We start from the raw sequence: 22,817 nt of genomic DNA, 5'->3' as shown, positions 1-22,817 counted from the left end.
CAATATGTCCTTTGTTGTGTTAATATCCTTTGCATAATTAAGTCTACCTGCATTTATGTTTAGAAGGAAATGCATGTAGCAAAACATGTAGTTGCATTTTCAAGGTCAGAATGGGGAGTTTGGAAGAAAAATATGGAGCAGACGGTAAGCTCATAGGAAAATTAAGTCAGCCAGCTCTCCCCAGATGGTCACCTTTTATACTGTTTTTTGTAGTTTGCGAGTTAGGCACCTGTGTTTTCTTCAACTCACTCCCTGCCTTGTGAATTCTTGCATTTGACATTTTAATTGGAAATAAAAACAATAAATTCTTATTTTTTTCCACCAAAACCCCCATATTTTTTATTCTTATTTTTTCTTGGAATGAAATAACACTTATTCATATTTTGGAATTCCTACAATGCTTATTGGAATTTTACAGTTTATCACCTGGTATGGTAATGGTTCAATTGACATAAAGGATTTCTTTTTGCACTTCTCAGGAGACTGGCTTGAATAACTCTTAAGAACTGTTCAATTAAAAAAAAATTTTATATATATATATATATATATATGTTTTCTATAGAATGTATTTTTAAAGGAAGTCTATGATTCATGATAAAAATAGCCATATTGATTTCATATCTAATTTAGTTTAAAATGTTCCTTGACTTTGACAGTCACATGTTAAGTACATCATCTACCCCCGTACATAAGAAGAACATAATGCCTTTAAATACACAATGATTTTCAGGTAAACAATGTGTTTTTCTCAGTCACTGCTTTGAGACGTCTATGGCATTTGAACTGGCATTCTATTATTGAAATGTCAGATAAAAATAGTAAAGCTACCTCTATCCGCACTTAATAAACCAACATAACAATTTCCTCTTTTCTTTTGCATCATTTATATGCATGAATAAGTGTTGACACTGAGATGCATGTAGAAGAAAAAGGATCCCTAATAGAGACATGTTAATCTTTTTCCTTACCTGTTAGAGATATCCTTGATAAATGTAACAAAAATAAATGTGTTTAAAGCATTATTAGAATGTGATGGCGTTCTTGCACTTGAGTTAAGGTATTCAGTGTACGTATAATTAAAGGTAAGATAAAACTACTCAGCAAATTATGGCAGGAGTGGCTTATGTTAAGGCCACTTGAAAAATAATGCCTTTCAACTTAAACTTGTTTGTGTATGAGTAGCTTGTTCTGCATTAAAAAATGTGAATTCATACCCAGATTTAAGTATTGGGATATTATCTTATTCAAAAGATAAAACAAAGCTAAACTTATTTTATTTAATCTTCTCTCAAATGGAGCAAAACCCAGCTATTTACTATAAATTCAAGACCTTGTTGAACAAGTCATTTCAAGTTTATTGCATTTGCCTGTTTGTTTTGAGTCAGATCCTAATGACTCACGAACTAGAAAAGGTACAAGTATAATTTTAAGGACATCTAGTGGTCTATGGGATTAAATCTTTTTCATCTGACAAGAAAATATTGTTATTTTTAATCTAATATGAAGTTGCAGCATCTGTTTTTATCCAAATAAATGTTTTATCTGTGAATTTTAAACTTAACTCCTCATACTTAGAGTCTACAACCGAACCTCCAAACCTCATCTCCTAGAACTTCCTTAAAATTACACTTAAAAAATGTTTCTGATACATTTTCATGCATACAGCAATTGAATTACGGTTACAGAGTCAATGAACAGTCTTTTGTGTAGTGTGTGTTGAATAGCATCGAGCAAGTCAACACTACTCCAAAATATTTCCTCCGTCTCTGGGCAGGTATTTTCTTTTGGCTCATTTATTTATTCAGTAAATATTTAATGAGTACCTGCCATGTTACAGGCCTTCAGCTGGGCATGGACATCAAAGGAGAACAAAAAACAATCCTGGTTCTTGTTCTCATGAAGCTTACAATCTACAGGAGAGAGGTAGTAGTCAAATAGTCATGAGATAAGTGTAAAATTACAATAATGATAAGTACTAGGAAACAAAGATGGACGGTACTGTGAAAGAACCATGGCACAGAGTGGGCATCTTAGAAAGAATGATTAGTGATAGTCTTGATAACATAAATTAAAATTTTTACATATTTTTTAAACAAAGAAAACATATCTAAAGCATAGGACTGGAATTTATATTTACCCTATAAACCTCCCCAAGAAGTGAATTTATTTTGTAATTAGGGGAAAAAGGCATTCAAGTTTGTTTTTTGTCATCTTTAAATTTATTCAATAGATCGTATAACTGTACTTATGACTAAATAACACTTCATTAGTTACTATTAGTTTGCTATGCAAATGCAATAAGTTACTAAACAATTATTTTTCCTCTTCCTCTATTCCCAAGATTTGTTTTATAAAAGAAACATCAATTGAAAGTCTGACAAAGCAGCCCCAGGGAATCGGATGTAATGAGGAGAAACTCATTATTTCACAATTTTTATTTGGAATTTTAAATCATCTTTTATACAGCTTGATAGTAGTCATGTTCTCAACAACTATTCACCATAGCAATTTCTGCAAACACCAAGCTTCACTTTATCCTCTAATCATCTTTTAAAGACACAGATAGCACTGCACTAACCTCACCATACAATTCTCAAAGTAACTAAGAAACTGAGTCATAGTATGATATAGTAGTGATAAGGTAACAGAGGAAACATTATTAAGTAGCTTGATAGCAGAATAATTTATCAAAGTGTCAGTTTAGATAAAAACATTCATCCATTCTCTAGTATAGGAGATATTTGAGGACATGAAAAGTTAAATTTGTAAGGTTTCTTTATAATGAGCTCTTTGAAAACACTGAACTCGATTGGGTGTCTCTCCAGCAATTTCCTGATAAAATTTTCCCTTCCAATTTCTTGAGCAATATGAAAAAGGGGATTGGGATGTCCTAGTAATAATTACCGGGAAAAAAAATTCCAATTTGACAATATACACAGGTGGAATCACTACCAGTGTAAAAGCTTGGCTATGTTTTATGTACTAAGCCAGGGAAATACTAAAACTCATAGAGCCTAAGGATCCATATCTTTTTGTGTCTAGTATTTTAAAATGCCAGACAATAATTATTTAACTAACTTTTATTGAGAAAACATTAGACAGATAAGGAGTTATGGAAGGGAAGGTAAAATATATAGACTTCAATTGAAAGTTAAATTTAAAGCTCTGTGAAAAGTGTTTTGTTCTTTCATCAAGTGCATCTAAAATCAGTTGAGGCTGTAGATGAAGTGTAAATAAAGCATAGTCTGGATGGAGAGGCTGGGTCGCTGGTGATGCAGTGTTGAGGTATCGTCTTGCTAATCTGTACGTGGTAGTTGTATTCCTACAACTATACTCCCAGTACTTAACTGGCTAATGAAGAAATGCTCATTGTATTCATTGTCTAAGAAATTTTAGAAACAGTTTGTCTGCATACAAAATGTAGTTTGGACAATGTACTTTGAAATACCTCCCAGAGAGTTTAAAATAAGGCTTTCCTGAAAATTTTCATGAGTGCTAAAATAAACTCTGATCCACTTTCCAAGTCATACCCATGGTTCATACTCCACCCACTTGTAGAAGGTTAAATTTGATTATTATAAAAAGATGGAGTCTAGTTCCTTAAATCCTAATTTTCTCAGAATTCACATTTTGTAAGAAATCTAAATCTTGTCAAATTGGTCTTGATATAGTATCACTGTTAACTAGTGAAGACAAATACTTGTATATAATGTTAATATAATATATAGGTATATATAAGTATATAATACATAATACTGGTATAATATAACAATAACATTTAATTCCGTACAATCAATTTTATTCAACAACCAGTTTTTAAATGCCTACAATTGTCATGATTCTGGATTGGATATAATGGAGCATACAAAAATTAATAGGACACAGGTGTTTTAGTATTTAATGTAAAAGAGGGCAGTATTTTGTTCAGCTTCTTTCAGACATGCAGAAACAGATTACATTTTGGCCAGGTCTAATTTCTCATAGATTCTCCAAACACAATCAAGTCAGGTGTTCATTTGCGTGGTTTCCAAGAAGGCTGGAAACAAGAAAAAATGAGGTGAGCTAATTTCACTGTCATTAGGACTAAGGTTATAGTTAGCTGTCATTATGTAAAGACATGGATGCAAGATTAAAAAGAAACGTGAGGTGAAAATATAGAAGAAAGGGAAAGACATCAAATATAGCAGAGATAAAAGAAAGCTCAAACAAAAAAGGAAGTTGAAACTTCTGATTTCCTGAGGTCTCAGATGATGGTAAGCAAATCAAGCTCCAATTTTAGCTGCTTGGGAAAATTGAATGAATTTTTTTAGAAAAGGAAGAAGAAGGAAAGAAAAAGAAGAAAACGTTGAATATAGTTCCTATAAAAACCGGGAACACGTTACTCATTCAGACCACATAACAGGGATTTGTTTAACAAAGCTGCATCTTAAGCTTTGTATACTTAAAGATTGTTTATTGGGTAAGTAATCACTTTCAAATGAAACAGGTACCTGCCACTTCAGAGAATCTCTTAGCAACTACAGCTTTTCATTTTGTAGCGTAAAGTGTTCTTCTGGTTGCAGTAGGTTTGGCAAACAATTTGAGATTCATGATTTAAAAATTCTAGTATTGTCAGACTTTTGTGATACACTTCAGTGTCATCCTAAATCCTAGGAAGAGAATTCATTCAGCTTTTGATAATAAACATAAATTGGGATTATTTTTAGCAGCATACTAAGTAAAGCTTTTAATTTGAGCACATTTAAATTGAGCTAGTCCTAAGGTTTACCAATTAGTCTGCATTTAAGGAACATGGCAAGTTGTGGGTGGATCTAAACAGAGATAAGTGTCAGATGAGAAGGACACAATGGTTGTCATGTCTCATTATAACTTGTAAATTGACAGAATTTCCTTTCATATCAGAGCAACGCAAGTGCAAAACATTATTGGCCATTTATTTTAATTTGTTGGTACACATGCTCTGTTGTGCAGCATTAGACTTTTAAACTGAGCATTCTTTGGTCCAATTTTTAGATACATCATGAAGCTAGTAATGTCAGTATTTCATGTACACTATTTAAAATGTAGACTTAATAATGACTTCTACAATACTGTACATGAAATACTAACTTACGGCTAGATTCAGTTGTCCATAGCCATTTTACTTAAACTCTGTTCGTCAAGTATGTCTTTAAAAAGACGACCTCTAGTCACCTTTTCAAAGGAAATTTGAGTAGCATAGTTTCATTCCTATAATTTAACATTTCCTCTTCAAATATTTCCACTAATAGAACAGGAAGTGAGGACCCACAGAAAGAAAGGGTTAAAAGAAAAGATGGTATAGATGTCATATATAGTTCATGTGCCAGGTACTCTATATGAAAATCTCATCGTAATTACATTCTCCTTCAGACCTCACAATAACTGTATATAATCAGTATTACCACATTTTATACTTCTGAGGTCTCTGACTTTTAGGTTTATATCCATATTCTCCAACTGCTTGGTGCAGTGCTAAAACATTTTATATAATCCCTAATTGACGCTGAATGGAGGGATCTTCTATGGATAGGAAGAGACTAACAGGAGAAAGTGCCACACTCTTATTATGTGCTTTTAAAATAAGTTTGTCTTCAGGGTGGTGATACTTTTCTTCTCCCTTGTTATTCTGGTTACTTGTTAAATTTGTTGACACCATCTGCTTATGGGTAAAGAGGCAGACACAATTATTGATGAAACAGGCTAAGGCATGTGACTGTATTCACTAATAAATCCTTTTCTGCTGGAGAGACGTTCTTTTGAGACCTCACCATACAGCTGTGCACCTCCTCGGGGTACTGGTTCTTCTTCTCCCCACCTGTGCTGTCCACGTCTTGCCATCCCCGCTGCCACCATTTAATTGAAGCTTTCACCATTTCTTGCCAAGGCCACTGTACTAGCCTTCTTCCTAACCGGTTTCCTGTGTATATCCTTGACCCACTGTAACTAACATTTCAAACAGTAGTCGTAATGATATTTATAAAATGTGAACCAAATCATATCATTCTTCTGCCAAAAACTCTTCAATGGCTTTCTTTAGTAATTACACCAAAATGTAACCTTCTTATAAAATCTGCATAAAATCTAACCCCTGTTTACTTCTCAAACTTTGTTTCCTATACAGTGGTGTGTTGTAATTGGTACTTTCTGCCTTGTGAGAGCTGAGTGTTGAATAGTCAAGAATTTTTCAAGCCAGTGGTATCATGTTGGTAGCTTGAAACTGGTCATGGTAGCAGTATTTACACTGCAGAAATCAGAAAACGCTACAAATAAGGGCTTTTTCTGTTTCGTCCATGTGTTTTGGAGAGCTGGTTGTTAATCACTTACCAGTACACCATGGTGGCTATTGCTCTCTGCCTTACACACTGTGCTCCACTGACACTGGTTTTGTTTGTTCTTCTAATATGTAGGCTTGCTCCCCTCAGTTTAGGGTCTTTGCCCTTGCTATTCTCTTCGGATATTCCTCCTTCGGATTTTCATATGGCTGGCTTGTTATCAATATTCAAGTCTCAGTCCAATGTCACCTCCTCAGAGAGGCTTTCCATGGCTATCTTATTCAAAGGACCACCATATGTGACTCCAGTTTCTCAATAACATCAACCTTATCCCTGCTAGAATAGTGCCTTTGAAGTAATTTCCTCTGGTATTAGTTAGTTTGTATTTGGTTGCAAGTCACAGGGAACCAAACAGGAAATCATATATTTGTCTCATAGACAAGAATCATGGGGTTGCACAGTTCAAGGCCAGTACACAGCTCAGTGATGACACGAAGGGCTAGGCCCCTTCCTTCTTCCTACTCTGCCTGCCTTAGCATGTGACAGCCATGTTCATGATCACAAAATGGCTGATTCACCTTTAGGCACATTTAAGGCTGGCAAGAGAATGGGGAAAGAGTAAGGGTTCGAAGACCAAAAAGCTGAAGCATACGCCAGCATTTTGTTCATCTAAAAAGCCTTCCTGGAAGCCATACCCAGTGACTTTACACTTACAGCAACTTGGCCAAATGACAGAAGAGTCTGGAAGGAGAAGTATGATCGCTTTCCAGCTTTTGTAGTAGAAGAAGGCAAGGGATATGAGGGTTTTAGATGACTTTGGGGTAGATAATTCATATTGTTTGCCATAGTACTCAATACATTTTTATGGAATTAGTGGACAGTATGCCTTAAATGACCCAGCTCTATCTTCATCCAAGTTCCAGATGCAGATGAGTCATGGGTTAAATTCTGCAGTCTAAATGTTAGCCAAGTTAATAAAAAGTCATCATTAAGGAAAGAGAAGATGATAATTGGACTCTTCCAGATGACTGGAAGTTCATCCCACTTAAGTTCCAATATTTTATTGTTTTTGGTTATAATGTTCAACTATTTTAAAGGAAGTCTTTCCAGAATATGTTATCTTACTATCATCAGGCAGTTGATGATGATTTGATCATTTTTAATGATTAAAATATGTTATCAATATGAGCACATTGATTATACTGTAATGTATTGAAGGGTTACCTTCCAGAACTTTGGGCAGTGTTATATCTGTTTGCCTCAGTTTGCGATGATGCTATATTTAAAAAATAAGTTTGCCATACCTTTATTGTTTTATTTCTAATCCCTTTTCCATGACAGGATAGAGAAATAAATAAGAGCATGGGCCCTGGAGTCAAACACATCTGGTCTTAAATCCTGGCCCTACTAGCTGTGTAACCTTGAGCCAGATAATTCATCTTTCTGAGCCTTAGTTGGATTTTTGTTTTGTTTTATTTTGTTTTTAACTATACAATAGGAACAGTAGTAATCCTTTTATATATTTTTGAGGATTTTATAAGATGAGCTAAGTAAGGCAAGTAAACAATGAATAAATGATGGCCTTTAACTCACTTTATTCTGGGTCACATATTAAACTATCAGTAACCTTAAAGTGCATTTGTGAACCACTTTCTGCATTAGCACCATCTGAGATGACTACTAAAAGAGCAAATTTCAAAGCTTCACCCTCAGCCTCTTTTTTTTATCTTAATTTTTAATAAATGGTCCAGGGTTATTTTGTTGTTGTTGTTGACTAAAATTTGAGAACCACTGTTTTCAGCCCTCAAGCAAGGATTTGTTGATCAGATTAGCTTAATCTCTGTTAACAATGTTGGAGAAGTGGTGCTGGGAATGATTTTAACAATATAGATTCCTGAGACACATCTCAAATGTAGTCCAGATTCTAGAGCCATATTGCCAGGATTCAACTCCTAACTCTACAATTTACTAGCTCTTTCCTCAGATAAGTAATTTTAACTCTATGGGTCTCAGTTTCCTTTTCTGTAAAATGGAGATAATAGTACCTACCTCATAGTGCTAAGAGAAGGAAAATGTTTAAAATTCGTGCATACTAAACACTGTACGTGACAGCAATTAGCAATTGCTGTACGTGACAGCAATAAGTATAACATTGTTACTAGATTTCCTGGGGTGTACCTTGAGAGGCCATATCAGTGATTCTCAGCATGGTCATGCATTATATCACTAGGGAACTCTGAAGATACTAATGCCCAGGCCATATCCCGGAACAATGAAATCAGAAATATATGTAGGTAGGATCTAGGTATCTGTTTTTTGTTTTGTTTTGTTTTGTTTTTCAGTTAACCCAGGTGATTCCAGTGGGTAGCCAAGGCTGAGAAACACTCTTCCCTATCATTTAAATGCTCTCCAGGGAATTCCCTGGCAGTCCAGTGGTTAGGGATAGATGGTGGTGGTATGAGCTTGAGAGTTGGCAGACCTGAGGACAAGTCCATTTCAGAAAAAATTTGTGAGATCTTCTTGCCTTCATTGTGTTTGTCAAGCAGCCTCCCCAGTCGTTATCTAATATTCTAATCTGAGCTATCCTGATAAACCCAGACTTCTGTATTAGTAACCAAATTTTGTAGAATAGTTTCATAAAACAAGTGTGAGGTTCTTAGTAAGAACCCTAAGGGAACTCATAAATAAACTATACACACTTTATTGCAATCATTTTAAGAACAAGTATTTTACTTACTCAAAGGCTTCCTTTGCTTCCTTCCAGACCTTGGCTTGCAGGTACTTTTACAGAGCTAAAGGGAATCAGAATTTCATTTTAAGCTCCAGTCTAACATCCAATTTATCACTCACCACATCTTTGCAGCACCAGCCAGGCCTGGGCTGGAGGGACCTGATCTCACTCACTCTTAGTTTTTAGACTTCTTTTGGCGTTTACCAACTGCCACATACCCCATGACCTCATACTGCTAGATTCCCTTGGGTAGGTGCCAGCAAGATGGTTCATACTCTAGTGCCACCGCTCTCCAGTTCTCTCCCTCTGATCAGATAGGCAGAGGGCAGGCAGATCACCATGTCCGCTGCCTGTGTCACCAGGAAAGGGATTCTAGTCTTCCTCTGCAGGCAACCCCCAATGACTACAATTGGTTCTATTTGGAACACTCCTCGCTTGGTTAATGGAAGAGAAGCAAAAGACCTAGTATTCTGTCCAAAGTTAATGACTTAACAATTCTTCATGAATTTTCTTTCATCTCACAATTAGCTCTTTTTTTTTTTTAAATCAATTTATTTATTTTTGGCTGTGTCGGGTCTTCATTGCTGCGTGTGCGCTTTCTCTAGTTGCAGCGAGCAGGGGCTACTCTTCGTTGCAGTGTGCGGGCTTCTCACTGCACTGGCTTCTCTTGTTGCGGAGCACGGGCTCTAGGAATGCGGGCTTCAGTAGTTGTGGCTCGCAGGCTCTAGAGTGTAGGCTCAGTAGTGGCGTACGGGGTTAGTTGCTCTGTGGCATGTGGGATCTTCCCGTACCAGGGCTCGAACCTGTGTTCCCTGCGTTGGCAGGCAGATTCTTAACCACTGCGCCACCAGGGAAATCCCACAATTACCTCTTAATAAGGACTGGAAAAGGCCTATGGTATTACATTACGTAACAAGGCCTGCCCAGCTTTGAATAAGTCTTAATGTGGTGGATAGTGTCTAATTTCTTTGATAGCTTTTTTTTGAACTTTATTTCTCAACTTTGGATGGTCATAGGAATCATCTGGAAGCTTAAGAACAAAGAAACAAACAAAACCTCATGACTGGATCTCACACTTAGAGATTTTGAATAATTGGTCTGGGGAAGCAGGCTGGTTTTAAAACTCCACAGGTGATCCAGGTGAGCGGCCTTTGCTAGGAGCACTGTTTCAGGATGGGGCTGGTACTTAACACTAATTACTTTCATTCATGGACTTTTATCAGTAATTCTGAGACTTCCAGAAGAATCCCATTCAGTATCCTGTTCTACAGGGTATCAAAGAATAATAGAAAATGCAAGAGTTTCTGGAACGCTGGGGCTGAAAGAAACCTGAACCATCATTTTGTTCACTATCTCTTGAAATGGGGTCTGTGAAACAACTTTAGAATCACTTGAATCATTTGTTTAAAAGGCAGTTTCCTGGGCCTTATCCTCATACCTCCTGAATCAACCTCCCTCAAGTGGGGGTGAGGGGTCAGGAACCTACATTTTTTTTTTTTTTTTTAATTAATAGACTTTTACTTTTTTTTTTTTTTAAGTATTTATTTATTTATTTATTTATGGCTGTGTTGGGTCTTCGTTTCTGTGCGAGGGCTTTCTCTAGTTGTGGCAAGCCGGGGCCACTCTTCATCGCGGTGCGTGGGCCTCTCACTATCGCAGCCTCTCTTGTTGCGGAGCACAGGCTCCAGACGCGCAGGCTCAGCAATTGTGGCTCACGGGCCCAGCTGCTCCGCGGCACGTGGGATCTTCCCAGACTAGGGCTCGAACCCGTGTCCCCTGAATTGGCAGGCAGACTCTCAACCACTGCGCCACCAGGGAAGCCCAGGAACCTACATTTTAGTACATTTCCCCAGGTAATTCTTAGGCACACTCATGTTTCAGAACCATTGATTTATAGCAGAGGTTCTTAACCCTGCATGCACGTTTGAATTAAACAGGGCTATAAAACTACCCATGCCAACTAGACCAGTGGTTCTCAACCATGGCTGCACTTCAGCATCACCTTGAGGGCTTTCAAAAGCCTAATGCCCAGGCCTCCCCCTATGCCAATCTCATTGGAATCTCTGGGGTGAGACCCAGGTATCCAAGGGTTTTAAAGCTCCCCAGGTGGTTCCAGTCTGCAGCCAAGGTTGAGAACCACTGTTCCATATATTCTGGTTTAATTCATTTGGAGTGAATCTCAGGCATTAATAACTTATTGTGGTAATCATTTTGCTGTATACATATATCAAATCATTATGTTGTACACTTAAACTAATACAGTGTTATATGTCGATTATATCTCAATAAAATGGGGGAATAAATAAATAATTTTTAAATGTATTCCAGGTAATTTTAAAGTGCAGTCCAGGGTGAGAACTCCTGAATAGTCACTTTCAGCTTTTCTGAACTTCTTCTAGTTCAGTCACGTGGTACCCTTTAGCCTATGGTTTCAGGCTTGTGTCCATCCCCCACCCCCCCACCAGACCCAAGCCAGTCTTGATCACGGCTGATAGTGATCTGGAGGTTTAGTCTCAGGAGAAGTTAGTTATATGTCCACCTAGACATAGACCTCTAACCCCTGCCTTTCTAGCTAGTCTCATTAATTAATCCATCATTCATTCAACAAATATAAACACCTAGTATTTGTCAAGTACTCCTCATTGAACTATGGATATAATAACAAATAAGATACTGTTCCTGACCTCAAGAAGCTAATATATTTGCAAGGGTGAAGGATGGAGACATATATGCAAAAAGAGCTATAGCAGAGAGTACTAATTATTACAATGGATTAGTGAACAAAGGACTGTAGGATCATGGATATGATAGCAACTAAATCTGCCTTGGAGAGTCAGGGAAGACATGCCTAAGGAGATGCTATTGAAACCAAGTCTTCTCTACATGACCTAACACACCCTCCGTGATATGATTTCTCTCTACTGCATCTCTTGCTACTCTTGGCCTGCTTTCAGCTTCAGCCATACTGAACTCTCAGTTCTGTGAATGCCCCACACTCTCTTGGTAAGACTTCAATCTGCATTTATTTGCCTGGAACTTTTTTTCTCCTTTTCCTCACCTGTACCTCCTACTCAGGGCTCTGCTGAGCTGTTACTTTCACAAAGAGCTCCTCCCTGACCTCCTGGATGACAATAAATGTCTTGGTTAGACATCCATGTACTAGCCTGTAGAGCTGCTTTTATAGCTCATGCCCCCTTTGTTGGATATCTGTGATCCGTCAGACCTATAAATGCCATGAAAGCAAGAGCAACCATCTGTCTCTATTACCACAGTGTCTCCCATGCCTGGCACTATTGGATGAATAAATTGCTTGCATTCCAGGAACAGGGGATGATATGTACAAAGTCACAGAGACATGGTGTTCTGTGGCATGTCCTAGAATAGTGAAAATTTTGGATGGTCAACGTATAGGATGGGCAGGAGGAGGTTTCTAGAGATGAGTCATAAGAGGTTGGTTGTTAAGGGCTTTGTATGTACCCCTGAGTGGTCCGAACTTCACCCTTTAGGCAGTAGGAAGCCAGAGAAGGTTTTATGCAGGGGAGTATAATAATGAGATTTATCACTCTGGGAGCAGAGTGGAGGGTGGGCTGTAAAAGAAAAGCCACTTAAAGAGCAGTTAGGAGATGTTCCAGTACCTCAGGAGAGAAGTAATGAAGCAAAGGGTTTCCATTCAAAAGGCGTTTTGAGATAGAACCTACAGCACTTGCTGACTAATTGCACGTGGGGGTGAATGTGAAAGATGATGCCATGGTCTAGCTTGGAAGACAGGCTGGATGGAGATGCTATTAATGGAAATATGGAATATAAGAAGAGAAGAGCTAATTTCAGGAAAAAAATATGATGAGCACAGTTTTAAACATGTTGAGAGTTCCAAGTGCCTGTTGGCATCTAGGTAGAGTCTTTCATGCAGTTAGAAATGCATACAATTCTTAGCTTGGTATCTTACTGATTGTGGATGTGGCTGGTGTGGTACAGTTGACTATGTTGACTTTCAGTGTATGTATCAAAGGACAGACTTCTGAAACTGGCAGTGTCTTACTGATTGCAGGATTTATGCCTCCTTGGGCTACGATTGGCAATCAGTTGGCAGTACGTCAAAGGAGAATCTCCATTAAAGTTACTTTTTGGTTATTTTCTTTGGTTAGATACATAAACCTATACCAACCCCACCCTAATTCAGAGGTGGTAGAGATTTTATTATAGGTAGCTATACTGTTATGTTTTTTTTCTCATTTAGCTGTGAATTCAGAAGTGTGTCTTGTTAAGCCTAGTGCCAAGTCTAATAGGAACACAAATTGAGGGATGGATGGATGGATGGATGAATTTATAATCTGATGGCAGGGATACGGGATACTTTCTGGAGTTAATCAGTTAGGAATTGAAAATCTCTATTCTATACATAAATGCCTAAGTGACTTTTCAGTGAGTTATTGACTATAGCAAGAGAGGTAGAAGAGATCACCATAAGTATTTTTAAAATAACCTTCATCATATCATTTTCTTTTGGCAATACAAAACCATCCTGGGAATTTTAGAGCTATGGCTATAAGAGACTATGTTTCTTGATATATTAACTTGTGTGTGTGTGTGTGTGTGTGAAGTTTTATTTGGGGCAAAATGAGGACTATAGCCCGGGAGACAGCATTTCAGATAGTTCTGAGAAACTGCTCCAAAGAGGTATGAGGGAAGGTCAATATATATGTGATTTTTGTGGAGGGGGAATACATGCAATCAAGCACTTTTTGGAGAAGGTTTCTGCTAGTCCCGTGAAAATTACTGCTAGTCACGAGGAGCAGACACCACCATGAAGGATTTTAGTGCTTCTCTAGATATGAGGAGATGCAAGAACTGGGCTCATAAGATGTTCTGAAAATATCTAACTATCTAAAGACCTGTTCTGCCAGTTTTTCCCGAAGCACAGAGGGCCTCATTATCGATCTCCGCCCTGAACTCCTTTCAGGGGGTGTTGAAAGTCAGCAGCTGCAGCAGCTCATAATTTGATACTTGTGGAGGTAGATGGCAAGTGCCAATTTGTAGGTGGCAGGGCCCCCTCATTGTCATAAATTCGACCATGGTTTGGGAGGTATTTCATGACCATTTTGTCCCACAGTGCTAGGAATGCTCATTCCCAGGTCTGGCGAAGATTTTGTTGATAGGCCACTCTATGTGCTATTATTGGACTAGACCTTATTAACAGTAGCCAAAAGTCTCTGGACCGTCTGTTTTACTAGTCTGTTGCAGTCCAGGAAAAAATCCCCTCTTGTTGCATCTCGTGATATCTGGAGTTACACTGTTACAATCATTGATCTCATATAGAACTATATATTTTTGTCAGAGCCTCATTGACACATTTGGTAATGCAAGAAACAACAATCTGGTAAAACAGGCAAAGTGCAAATAACATAGCTAGCAGTATTATTAAAGTCATAAGTAAGAATTAATTTTATTCTTCCATTAGGTGCGGCCCAGTATACCCCCAGGTCATCTGACTTAGTCTGTTCTCTACCAGTCCTTATCTTTCAGGGAAATTATATATTGGCACTGTCCATAAGGCCCAATTTCCTAGCATTATTAGGCTGGTTATCCTTAGTATAATTTAACTGTTCCCAAGATAAAGGGGGGACTTAAAACTTAAATGACCATAGCCTGGTGTCAACCACATAAATTACACCAGTCTCTGGGGCTGCAGTGGTGAATAAACCCAATTAAGTTCTTACCCTCAAGGAGTTTATTGACAAGTGGAGAAGATGCACATTAATCAAATCATCATACTAATAAATGTAAAAATGCAGGTGTGATAAATGTGGAATGCTAAAAGAAAAACTGAAAAAAGCATTTCAGAGGTAAAATTGACAGGATTCATTTGGTTATTGGAGTATCAGAATATACAAAAGACATGCTTCCTGCTCTTCTTTCCTGAAAGAATATTCAAACTAATTTGTGTGACAGAAATAACTTATGAGAAATGCCATTAAGGAAGATGTATTAAGTGACAAATTGTGTGGAACAGATTTAAATGACCTTTTATCAAAAGATGAGATCAGTAAGCTATGAATTGTAAATTCTCATTTTGCAATTAATTCCACTTACTTTTCATTGTCACTGTTTTCATTGTCACTGAAATGATGGTACTTTGGTGATGAGATTCAGTTTACTCCATGTCTCTCCATTTTGATTTTTTTTTTTTTTCATTCAGATGTTGCCAGAGCAATTGAATTACTGGAAAAACTGCAGGAATCTGGAGAAGTACCAGTGCACAAGCTACAATCCCTCAAAAAAGTGCTCCAGAGTGAGTTTTGTACTGCTATTCGAGAGGTATGAGACTAAGATTTTAATAACTATATTCTGCCATATGTCTTCTGGATAGAAAACACGTCTTTTCCACACAAACAGTTGAAACAGTTAAGATTGTAACTGCATCTTAGCTTTCTAACTGCTTGGACCGATGATAAAAATAATTTAGTCTGCTAAATTCCAAAATTAGATTCAGTTAGGATTTATGCATTCATATAAAACCAAATGTTGATCTTATGGTACCAATGAAGTGACTGCCTCAGCAGGGGACTCTGGCTTGTAGTCTAAACTATTTAGTAGTGACATGAAGTCGTCTGGAAATTCAGGTAGAAATAGTCATAATTAATGGGGACTGAGCTTTTCTTAAAAGAACACTCAGCTAAATCTTCCTCAGGTAAATCTGAAAGAGCAACCTCCTACTGACTAAAGTTATAGTTATCCAGACATTACTGTCTAGTGCAATAAGGGGAAATTGAACAGGCTGATATGCCCTTCAGCAAATCTTTATAATGCTTTCCTGGTTAACAGTTTCAAGAAGCCTGAGGTGAAACAAGTGTGTTTAAAATGACTATTTGAATTTTTTATTGACTGGTGGTGGAATTGACTAATCAATTAATGAATTTCACTGGTTACAAGATGTTCACTTAAGATATATACACTACATTGTTTTATTCAGTAAGCCTATCACCCCTTCCCTATCAGGTACTAAATAATAATTCATTAATTAGCACTTAAAGTCCATATATCCAACATATTTGTCCTGCTTGAAGTCCCCAGTAGTGAATTTCGTACTGTCATCCTCTCCAAAGCCAGCTGAACCCAGTGACTGCCTGGAGAGTTTGTTGTAGCAGAGGGCATACACCTCTCAAGGAATGCTTGTATCAACCTCCCTTCCTCTTTGCAGCTCTACTTGTGGGTAATGCATATTCTATGCCTCAACAGTGCTAGTTTATGAGCTCTCACTAAGTGAAAAAACCTCAAGTGCCTAAGGCAGAGACACACAAGACCTCTCTCACTACATATTTAAACCATAGCCTACCCAATGTGGTTAATATTTGGATTTTGCTGGGATTTGACTTAGACTGTGCTTGTGCTAAATCTTTATTAAGTGAAGTTGTTAACTACTTAATTTTTGTTTATAATGAGCACAGCTTAAGGAAATAACCATAATTCTATCTCTAAGCTTTAATCGATGAATTTGACTGAAGACTGAAAGAAACTTCCTCAAAGTGTATGAATTTTCGGCCATCAGCTGCTCAGTGGGAAAGGTATAAGATATGTAGAAACTCCACAGGCCTCCTGTAGTCACTCTGTAGACTAAGGCTAAGTCCCCTATGTACTCTCTTCATTCACAGAGTGCTACTCCCCTGAGATTTGGTGGCTGACTTTTCATCTTAGATATCCTATCACCTTTCTATTTCCACAGAACTAACTAAAGAATAGGAACCATCAGATATCTCTCTCTGCTCACTGGGAATTTGGCTTGTGATCAGTGCAAAGTCTCTACTTTTATGGAACTTACATTCCAGTGAGAAAATGATGATAAATAAATATATAATACAATATCAGAAAGTGACAAGACTATGGAGAGAAATAAAGCAGGATTAAGGGAGTACGGGTAGGGCTCTATTAAATTAGGGTGGTCAGAAAATAACCTAATTGAAGTAACGGAACAAGTCACACAGGTATCAGGGGGGTATAGTGTTCCAGGCAGAGGAAATCACAAGTGAAAAAACACAGAGGCAAGAATTATCTCAATCCATGGAAGGAACAGTGAAATAAGGAAGGTAGGCTTCCTAGAGGCAGCTGGAGAGCAGATCACACAAGGCCTCGCAGGCCATGGTAAGAACACCGGACTCTATCCTAAGCATGATAGGAAGCCCTTGGAGAGTTTTGACCTCACCTGATTAGCTTTTTACAAATATTCCTCTGACTACTGAGAGAATACAAGTGTCTGTGCAAGAGTAGAAATAAGAGAGACCAGTAATAAGGTGAGGAGTAGGTCAAGTAAGAGATGAGATGATGGCAGCCTGGACCAAGGTGACAGCAGCGCACGTAGTGGGGAGTTGTGAAATTCGATATGTATGTTTTTGAGAATAAAGACAATAAGCATTTACATATTGGATATATGGATGAGAGAGAGGCGTCTCAATGGATTCTTAGGTTTGGACTTGAACAATTGGATCAGTGGTGATATAATGAGGTGGGAATCTCTGGGGGTGGACCAGGTTTGGAGAAGACTATACAAGAGCTCTGTTCTGGGCATAGTAAATTGATGGTCCTTTTCAGACATCCATGTAAAGATGTCTGGCAGGTATCTAAGTCTGAAGCTTAGGGGAGAAGCTGATGCTGGAGATGTAAATGCGATATAGATATCTGTTCACATAAACACACAGGCCTTCTTCTTTAAAGACCTTGGTAAGGAAAAAGAGGATGGGATTAAAAAAAAATAAATGAAAAGAAATATGGAGACATTGTATAGGCATTATAAATATATCTTACGAACTCTGTGGTAAAGTGTGCTATGTTTATCATTAGTGGTCCATGCAAATCTATAACTGATCTATAAGCGGTCCAAAAATTTCAGAGGGGAAAAAGAGATGATATAATTTATCTACCTTACATTTTATAAATTTGGGCTAAGAAGATTAATTTTATGTTCACAGCACCGTCCTTAGTAATAATTTTGTTCTTAAAGGCAATACATGTTATATAGAAATTGATTTGGTCCCTTCATCTCGGCTAACATTTCATACCAGTTGCATAGTATTGTTTATATTTGTTACGTCTGGGATTTTTATTATTCTTATGGGGTTGTTTTACACTAACTGTGGGAAGTAGTGATAAAAGTGTGAAGCCTATATGTATACAAAAATTCTGAATCATTGAATAATATTGCAAATCCATCTAGTGAAAATTTCTTGAATAAAAATATAAAATATGAATACATTTTGCCAGACAGGTGAATCCACAAGCCAATAAAGTACAACTAGGAAGTACAATGATATAAGATGATGAATACCTGAAAATAACATCTAATTTCACTCCTGGTTTCTTGGGTACTGCCTGTTATGCTGGCATGAAACCTTTGAAGTTTTGGTTTCTTATTCAAATAATGCTCAGAATTTCTGTGGTTAAATTATTTGGCTTTTCAGAAATATTTGCCAGTTAACACTTTCCAGTGAGAAAGTTATAAATGTTGTCAGGACAGTTGGAGAAAAGAACAAGAACTACAGAGGCACCCTTCTTAGTTGCACTTACCAGAGCAAAAACAGGTACAGGTCACACCACTGCCAACAAGACTGTAAAGCCCAAATAATGCTTTAAAAGAAAGCAGGACAAGCTATTGCCAGTTTTGTTTTTGCCATACACATGTGTGACAGTAGTTATTGTTTCGTGTTGAGGCAATCCCATATTTTGCTTTACATTTGGATGAAACCACCAAATCAGCTTCTGGCATATGTGCAGCACTTATGTGGGAAGAATAGTTTCATGAAATTTTATTTGGTTTTTTAATGAATGTGGATGATTAAAAGAGATTAAGTGTTTTCTCTACTTAACTATTTTTCTGTACTCTGTAACAAAGACTGAAAAAGTTTTGTTGAGATCAGTACTGAAATGAGACCACCTATGTATACAACTAAGAAAGGCATTGATCTGTTAATAAATGAGTTGCACTTGAATGATAATCCACACCCAGCTTTATTCACAGAATACAGATAGTAGTTGGCAGTACTTACCTTGCTTGTGTTTTTTTGCTCAGTGATCTTAACAGGACCTGATTAATAATTCAATTGTACCTATTCGGTGCAAGTTATTTCGGAGTACATGGCAGAGAAATGGGGTGACAGGTGATGCTGCTTTTCCAAAGTGAGAGGTACCGGCTGACAAAAGAAAGTTCACACAAAGTTTTGAATGAGAGATGAAATTTAAAAATCTATGCTACTGATTCCCAGTAAAAATCATCTCTGCCGCTTTAAGTGGCTTCTTCAAGTTTCAGTTCATTACTGTATTAATTAGCTTGAATGACCCAAACTTATAAATTAAAATATAAGGAAAAATAAGGGTTGAAATAAAAGGATTATAAAATGTTGAGTTTTGGATAAGATAATTTCCCAAGAGAATTAAATTGCCGTTCAGATAGCTCAATTGCCAAAAGATGGACTTTTCCCCAACACTTTATATTCTTGTGCTTCAGAGTAAGAAATCAATAGTATATGAATGGTCATATTTTAAGAGAAAATCCAGTTTCTGCAACAGAATACCAAAAAATTACTTCTGAAACTAAAATGATAAAAAAAACACACGAACAAACAGAATCAGCCATCTATTTACTAACATTAGCTTCCAAGTTTTAAAGCCTTCAGGCTTCCTGCTTTCCAGAGTGATATGCTCACTGATCTGGTGTATGCTGTGCGGCTGAGAGCAGACCGTGGTGAGGACTTACTCCTACATTTATGCCTGTCGCTTGCATATTTGAACCAAATATACAGAACTGAATGACATAGTTACCCAAAACTGCCTTCCTTGGCCGATCACCAGATGGTATGTGCTAGTATTTTCTATATACAATAGAACTATAGAATAAGAAAATAAAACCAACTCTACACAGAAGCTATCATTCTGTGATAGTGGATTATTGAAAAATATTCCAATTCTCCTCTCCTTCTTAGGACACATTACAGTTGGACTTCTCCATCCTCCCTTCAGCTACATGTGGCTATGACAACTGCTTTTTTTTTTTTTTTTAATAAATTTATTTATTTATTTATTTTTGGCTGTGTTGGGTCTTTGTTTATGTGCAAGGGCTTTCTTTAGTTGCGGCGAGCGGGGGCCACTCTTCATCCCCGTGCGTGGGCCTCTCACTATCGCGGCCTCTCTTGTTGCGGAGCACAGGCTCCAGACGCGCAGGCTCAGTAATTGTGGCTCACGGGCCCAGTTGCTCCATGGCGTGTGCGATCTTCTCAGACCAGGGCTCGAACCTGTGTCCCCTGCATTGGCAGGCAGATTCTCAACCACTGCACCACCAGGGAAGCCCATGACGACTGCTTTGACTAAGGAAATGTGAGTGGAAGGGTGCTTGCCACTTCCTCATGGAAACCTTTGAGTCATTGCAGTATTTGCTATGTTCCCTTTCCTTTTCATATGACTAGTGATGTTTTATATGATAAATGATCAATCAGCCTGGATTACAGAGTGGGAAAATGAGAAATGCAGGCTTTAGCTAACTCTTAATGAACATGTAGGATCAGCAAGAAGTAAACCTTTGTTACTTGAAGCCCCCAAGATGTTGGGGTTATGGTACCACAGCAAAACTCAAGCTATCCTGACTGATACTAAAATAGTCATCAAACTCCAATATGTTTTCTATTAAATCATGCCTCTCCATTTTCATAGTTTAAAAAAAAAAAGTAAAAAATAAAATAGTCATCAAGCCAAATTTACCTTGGAAAAAGGTTATAAGCAGTATCAACCCTTTTACTGCTATAAAACAAAATTAATTTTTAAAAACTATGTTGTATTTTTAGTAAGCTGTGATAAATCTTTTTAAAACTATGTGAAATTATTATCTGATATAGTGTACCAATGCCCATTAGATGGCTCATACATTTTTAAATGTTGAGACACTTTGGTCATAGATTACGTTTGCTTCTAGCTTATCTCCCATTTGCTCCTACTCTTTTTTTTCTTCCTTAGGATGGAGCTCATTAACCCTCCAGCACTACCTCCCACCCTATCTAAGTCTCACACCAGTTCTTTATGAAGGGTTTTCTTTGTTTTATAGACTTGAAGGTATAATCAACATAGAAGAAATAGTTGGAATGTATCAGTCTGCTATTTAAGTGCCCTTAGTTTCCGATGAGATTTTTTTTTTTTGGAGGGATGTATAGATTGAGAATTATCACCACCATGCCTTCCACCAGTAATATGTGGAAAATGTCACTGCTAGACATTTTGTCAGATCAGACGGAGCAGCAAAGTCATTAGAGCTGTGTTGTAGTCAAGTTTACCAATGTTCGAATCCCAACTTAGCTACTTATTTTTGACCTCTCTAAAATTTTGTCAGTTTTTAATAGTGGGAGTAATACCATCAGCCTTGAGGTGATTCTGATAATTAGAGATCATACATGTAAAACCTCCTAGTACAGTCTGGTAGCCAATAATTACACAATCAGTGGATGCTATTATTATTAAAGAGTAGAGTCCCAAATTATTACTGGGTACAGTGTTTTGGTAAGTCAGGAAATAGTTAACAGATGGGAATAGAAATGGTAGTTTCTGTAGACTAGATCTAAGAAAACCCATAAGACTAATAGACATATTCATTGCCCCACTGTCATGCATTAAAATAAATTGAGCCATTGCATCCTAATTCCACAATCTCATGGGCCGTAACTTTATGACTCAAGTGCTCGTTCTTGATGCTGTTTTGTACAGCATCTTAATCTACTGTGTGCATGAAAATGCAGATGGCAAATGTAATGAGCTTTATGAGAAAGCTAATGATTGGTTGTATAATAGCATATAGATTTCTAATTACTTTAAGAAGACATATCCTTGGGTCAGTAGCGACAAGATGAGATGAAACAAGGATACACAGATGGAGAAAGAAGAGTTGGAGGAAGGGAGAGTGAGAGGAAAAAAGGAAGAGAAAGGAAGAGGAAGGAAAGAAGGAAGGAAGGGAGAAGGGAAGAAAGAAGGAAGGCTGGTTGATGCTAATCATGGCATAATGTACTGTAATATAATGGAAAGATAGGAAGAACATTACATGGAATCAGAAAGAGCATTGACAATGGATTCAGATAACCTGGATTCAAATTTTTGCTTGGCCATTTAATTATGTGATCTTGTGCAAGTTACTTAATCTCTATGATCTTGGTTTTGTTTAACTTTTTTTTTTTTAAACATAAAATAACTTCCTGGGACTGTTGGGAATACTAGATCAAATGAGATAAAAAGTATAAAATACCTTGACTAATATAGTGCCTAGCTAAAAGAGTAACTAGTTAAGAAATGGTACTTATTTTGGTGAAATAATTAGTGGTTTTAGTGACAACACAAAATTTTAATATGTTTTAATAGAAATATTAGTTACAAATATAGAAAATAATAGTTCTTTAGTTATTAATCAAACAAATGTAGAATTTTTTTATACACGATTGCTTTTTTAAAAAAATTTTATTTATTTTTGGCTGTGTTTGGTCTTTGTTGCTGTGTGTGGACTTTTCTCTAGTTGCAGCGAGTGGGGGCTACTCTTCGTTGTGGTGTGTGGGCTTCTCACTGCGGTGGCTTCTCTTGTTGTGGAGCACGGGCTCTAGGCGTGTAGACTTCAGTAGTTGTGGCTCACGGGCTCTAGAGCGCAGGCTCAGTAGTTGTGGTGCATGGGCTTAGTTGCCCCGCGGCATGTGGGATCTTCCCGGACCAGGGATTGAACATGCGTCCCCTGCATTGGCAGGCGGATTCTTAACCACTGTGCCACCTGGGAAGTCCCTAGAATT

At 37.5% G+C, this 22,817-nt stretch overlaps 1 protein-coding gene across 2 annotated transcripts in view; it reads left to right on the top strand.

Annotated features, from left to right (window-relative positions):
- Window positions 1-22,817, top strand: part of LIN7A (lin-7 homolog A, crumbs cell polarity complex component) — a 217,981-nt gene that overhangs the window by 107,329 nt on the left and 87,835 nt on the right. Inside the window, exon 3 of one of the 2 annotated variants that reach the window (XM_082350769.1) lies at window positions 15,221-15,339. The exons of the other annotated variant lie outside the window; for it this stretch is intronic. Within the exon in view, the coding sequence (XP_082206895.1) occupies window positions 15,221-15,339 (119 nt within the window). The remainder of the gene's footprint in view (window positions 1-15,220; window positions 15,340-22,817) is intronic. 2 annotated transcript variants of the gene reach the window in all.

Source organism: Balaenoptera borealis, assembly GCF_965194805.1.
Source record: "Balaenoptera borealis genome assembly, chromosome: 13".
Classification (NCBI taxonomy): Eukaryota; Metazoa; Chordata; class Mammalia; order Artiodactyla; family Balaenopteridae; genus Balaenoptera; species Balaenoptera borealis.
This window is presented reverse-complemented; position numbering and strand designations above follow the sequence as displayed.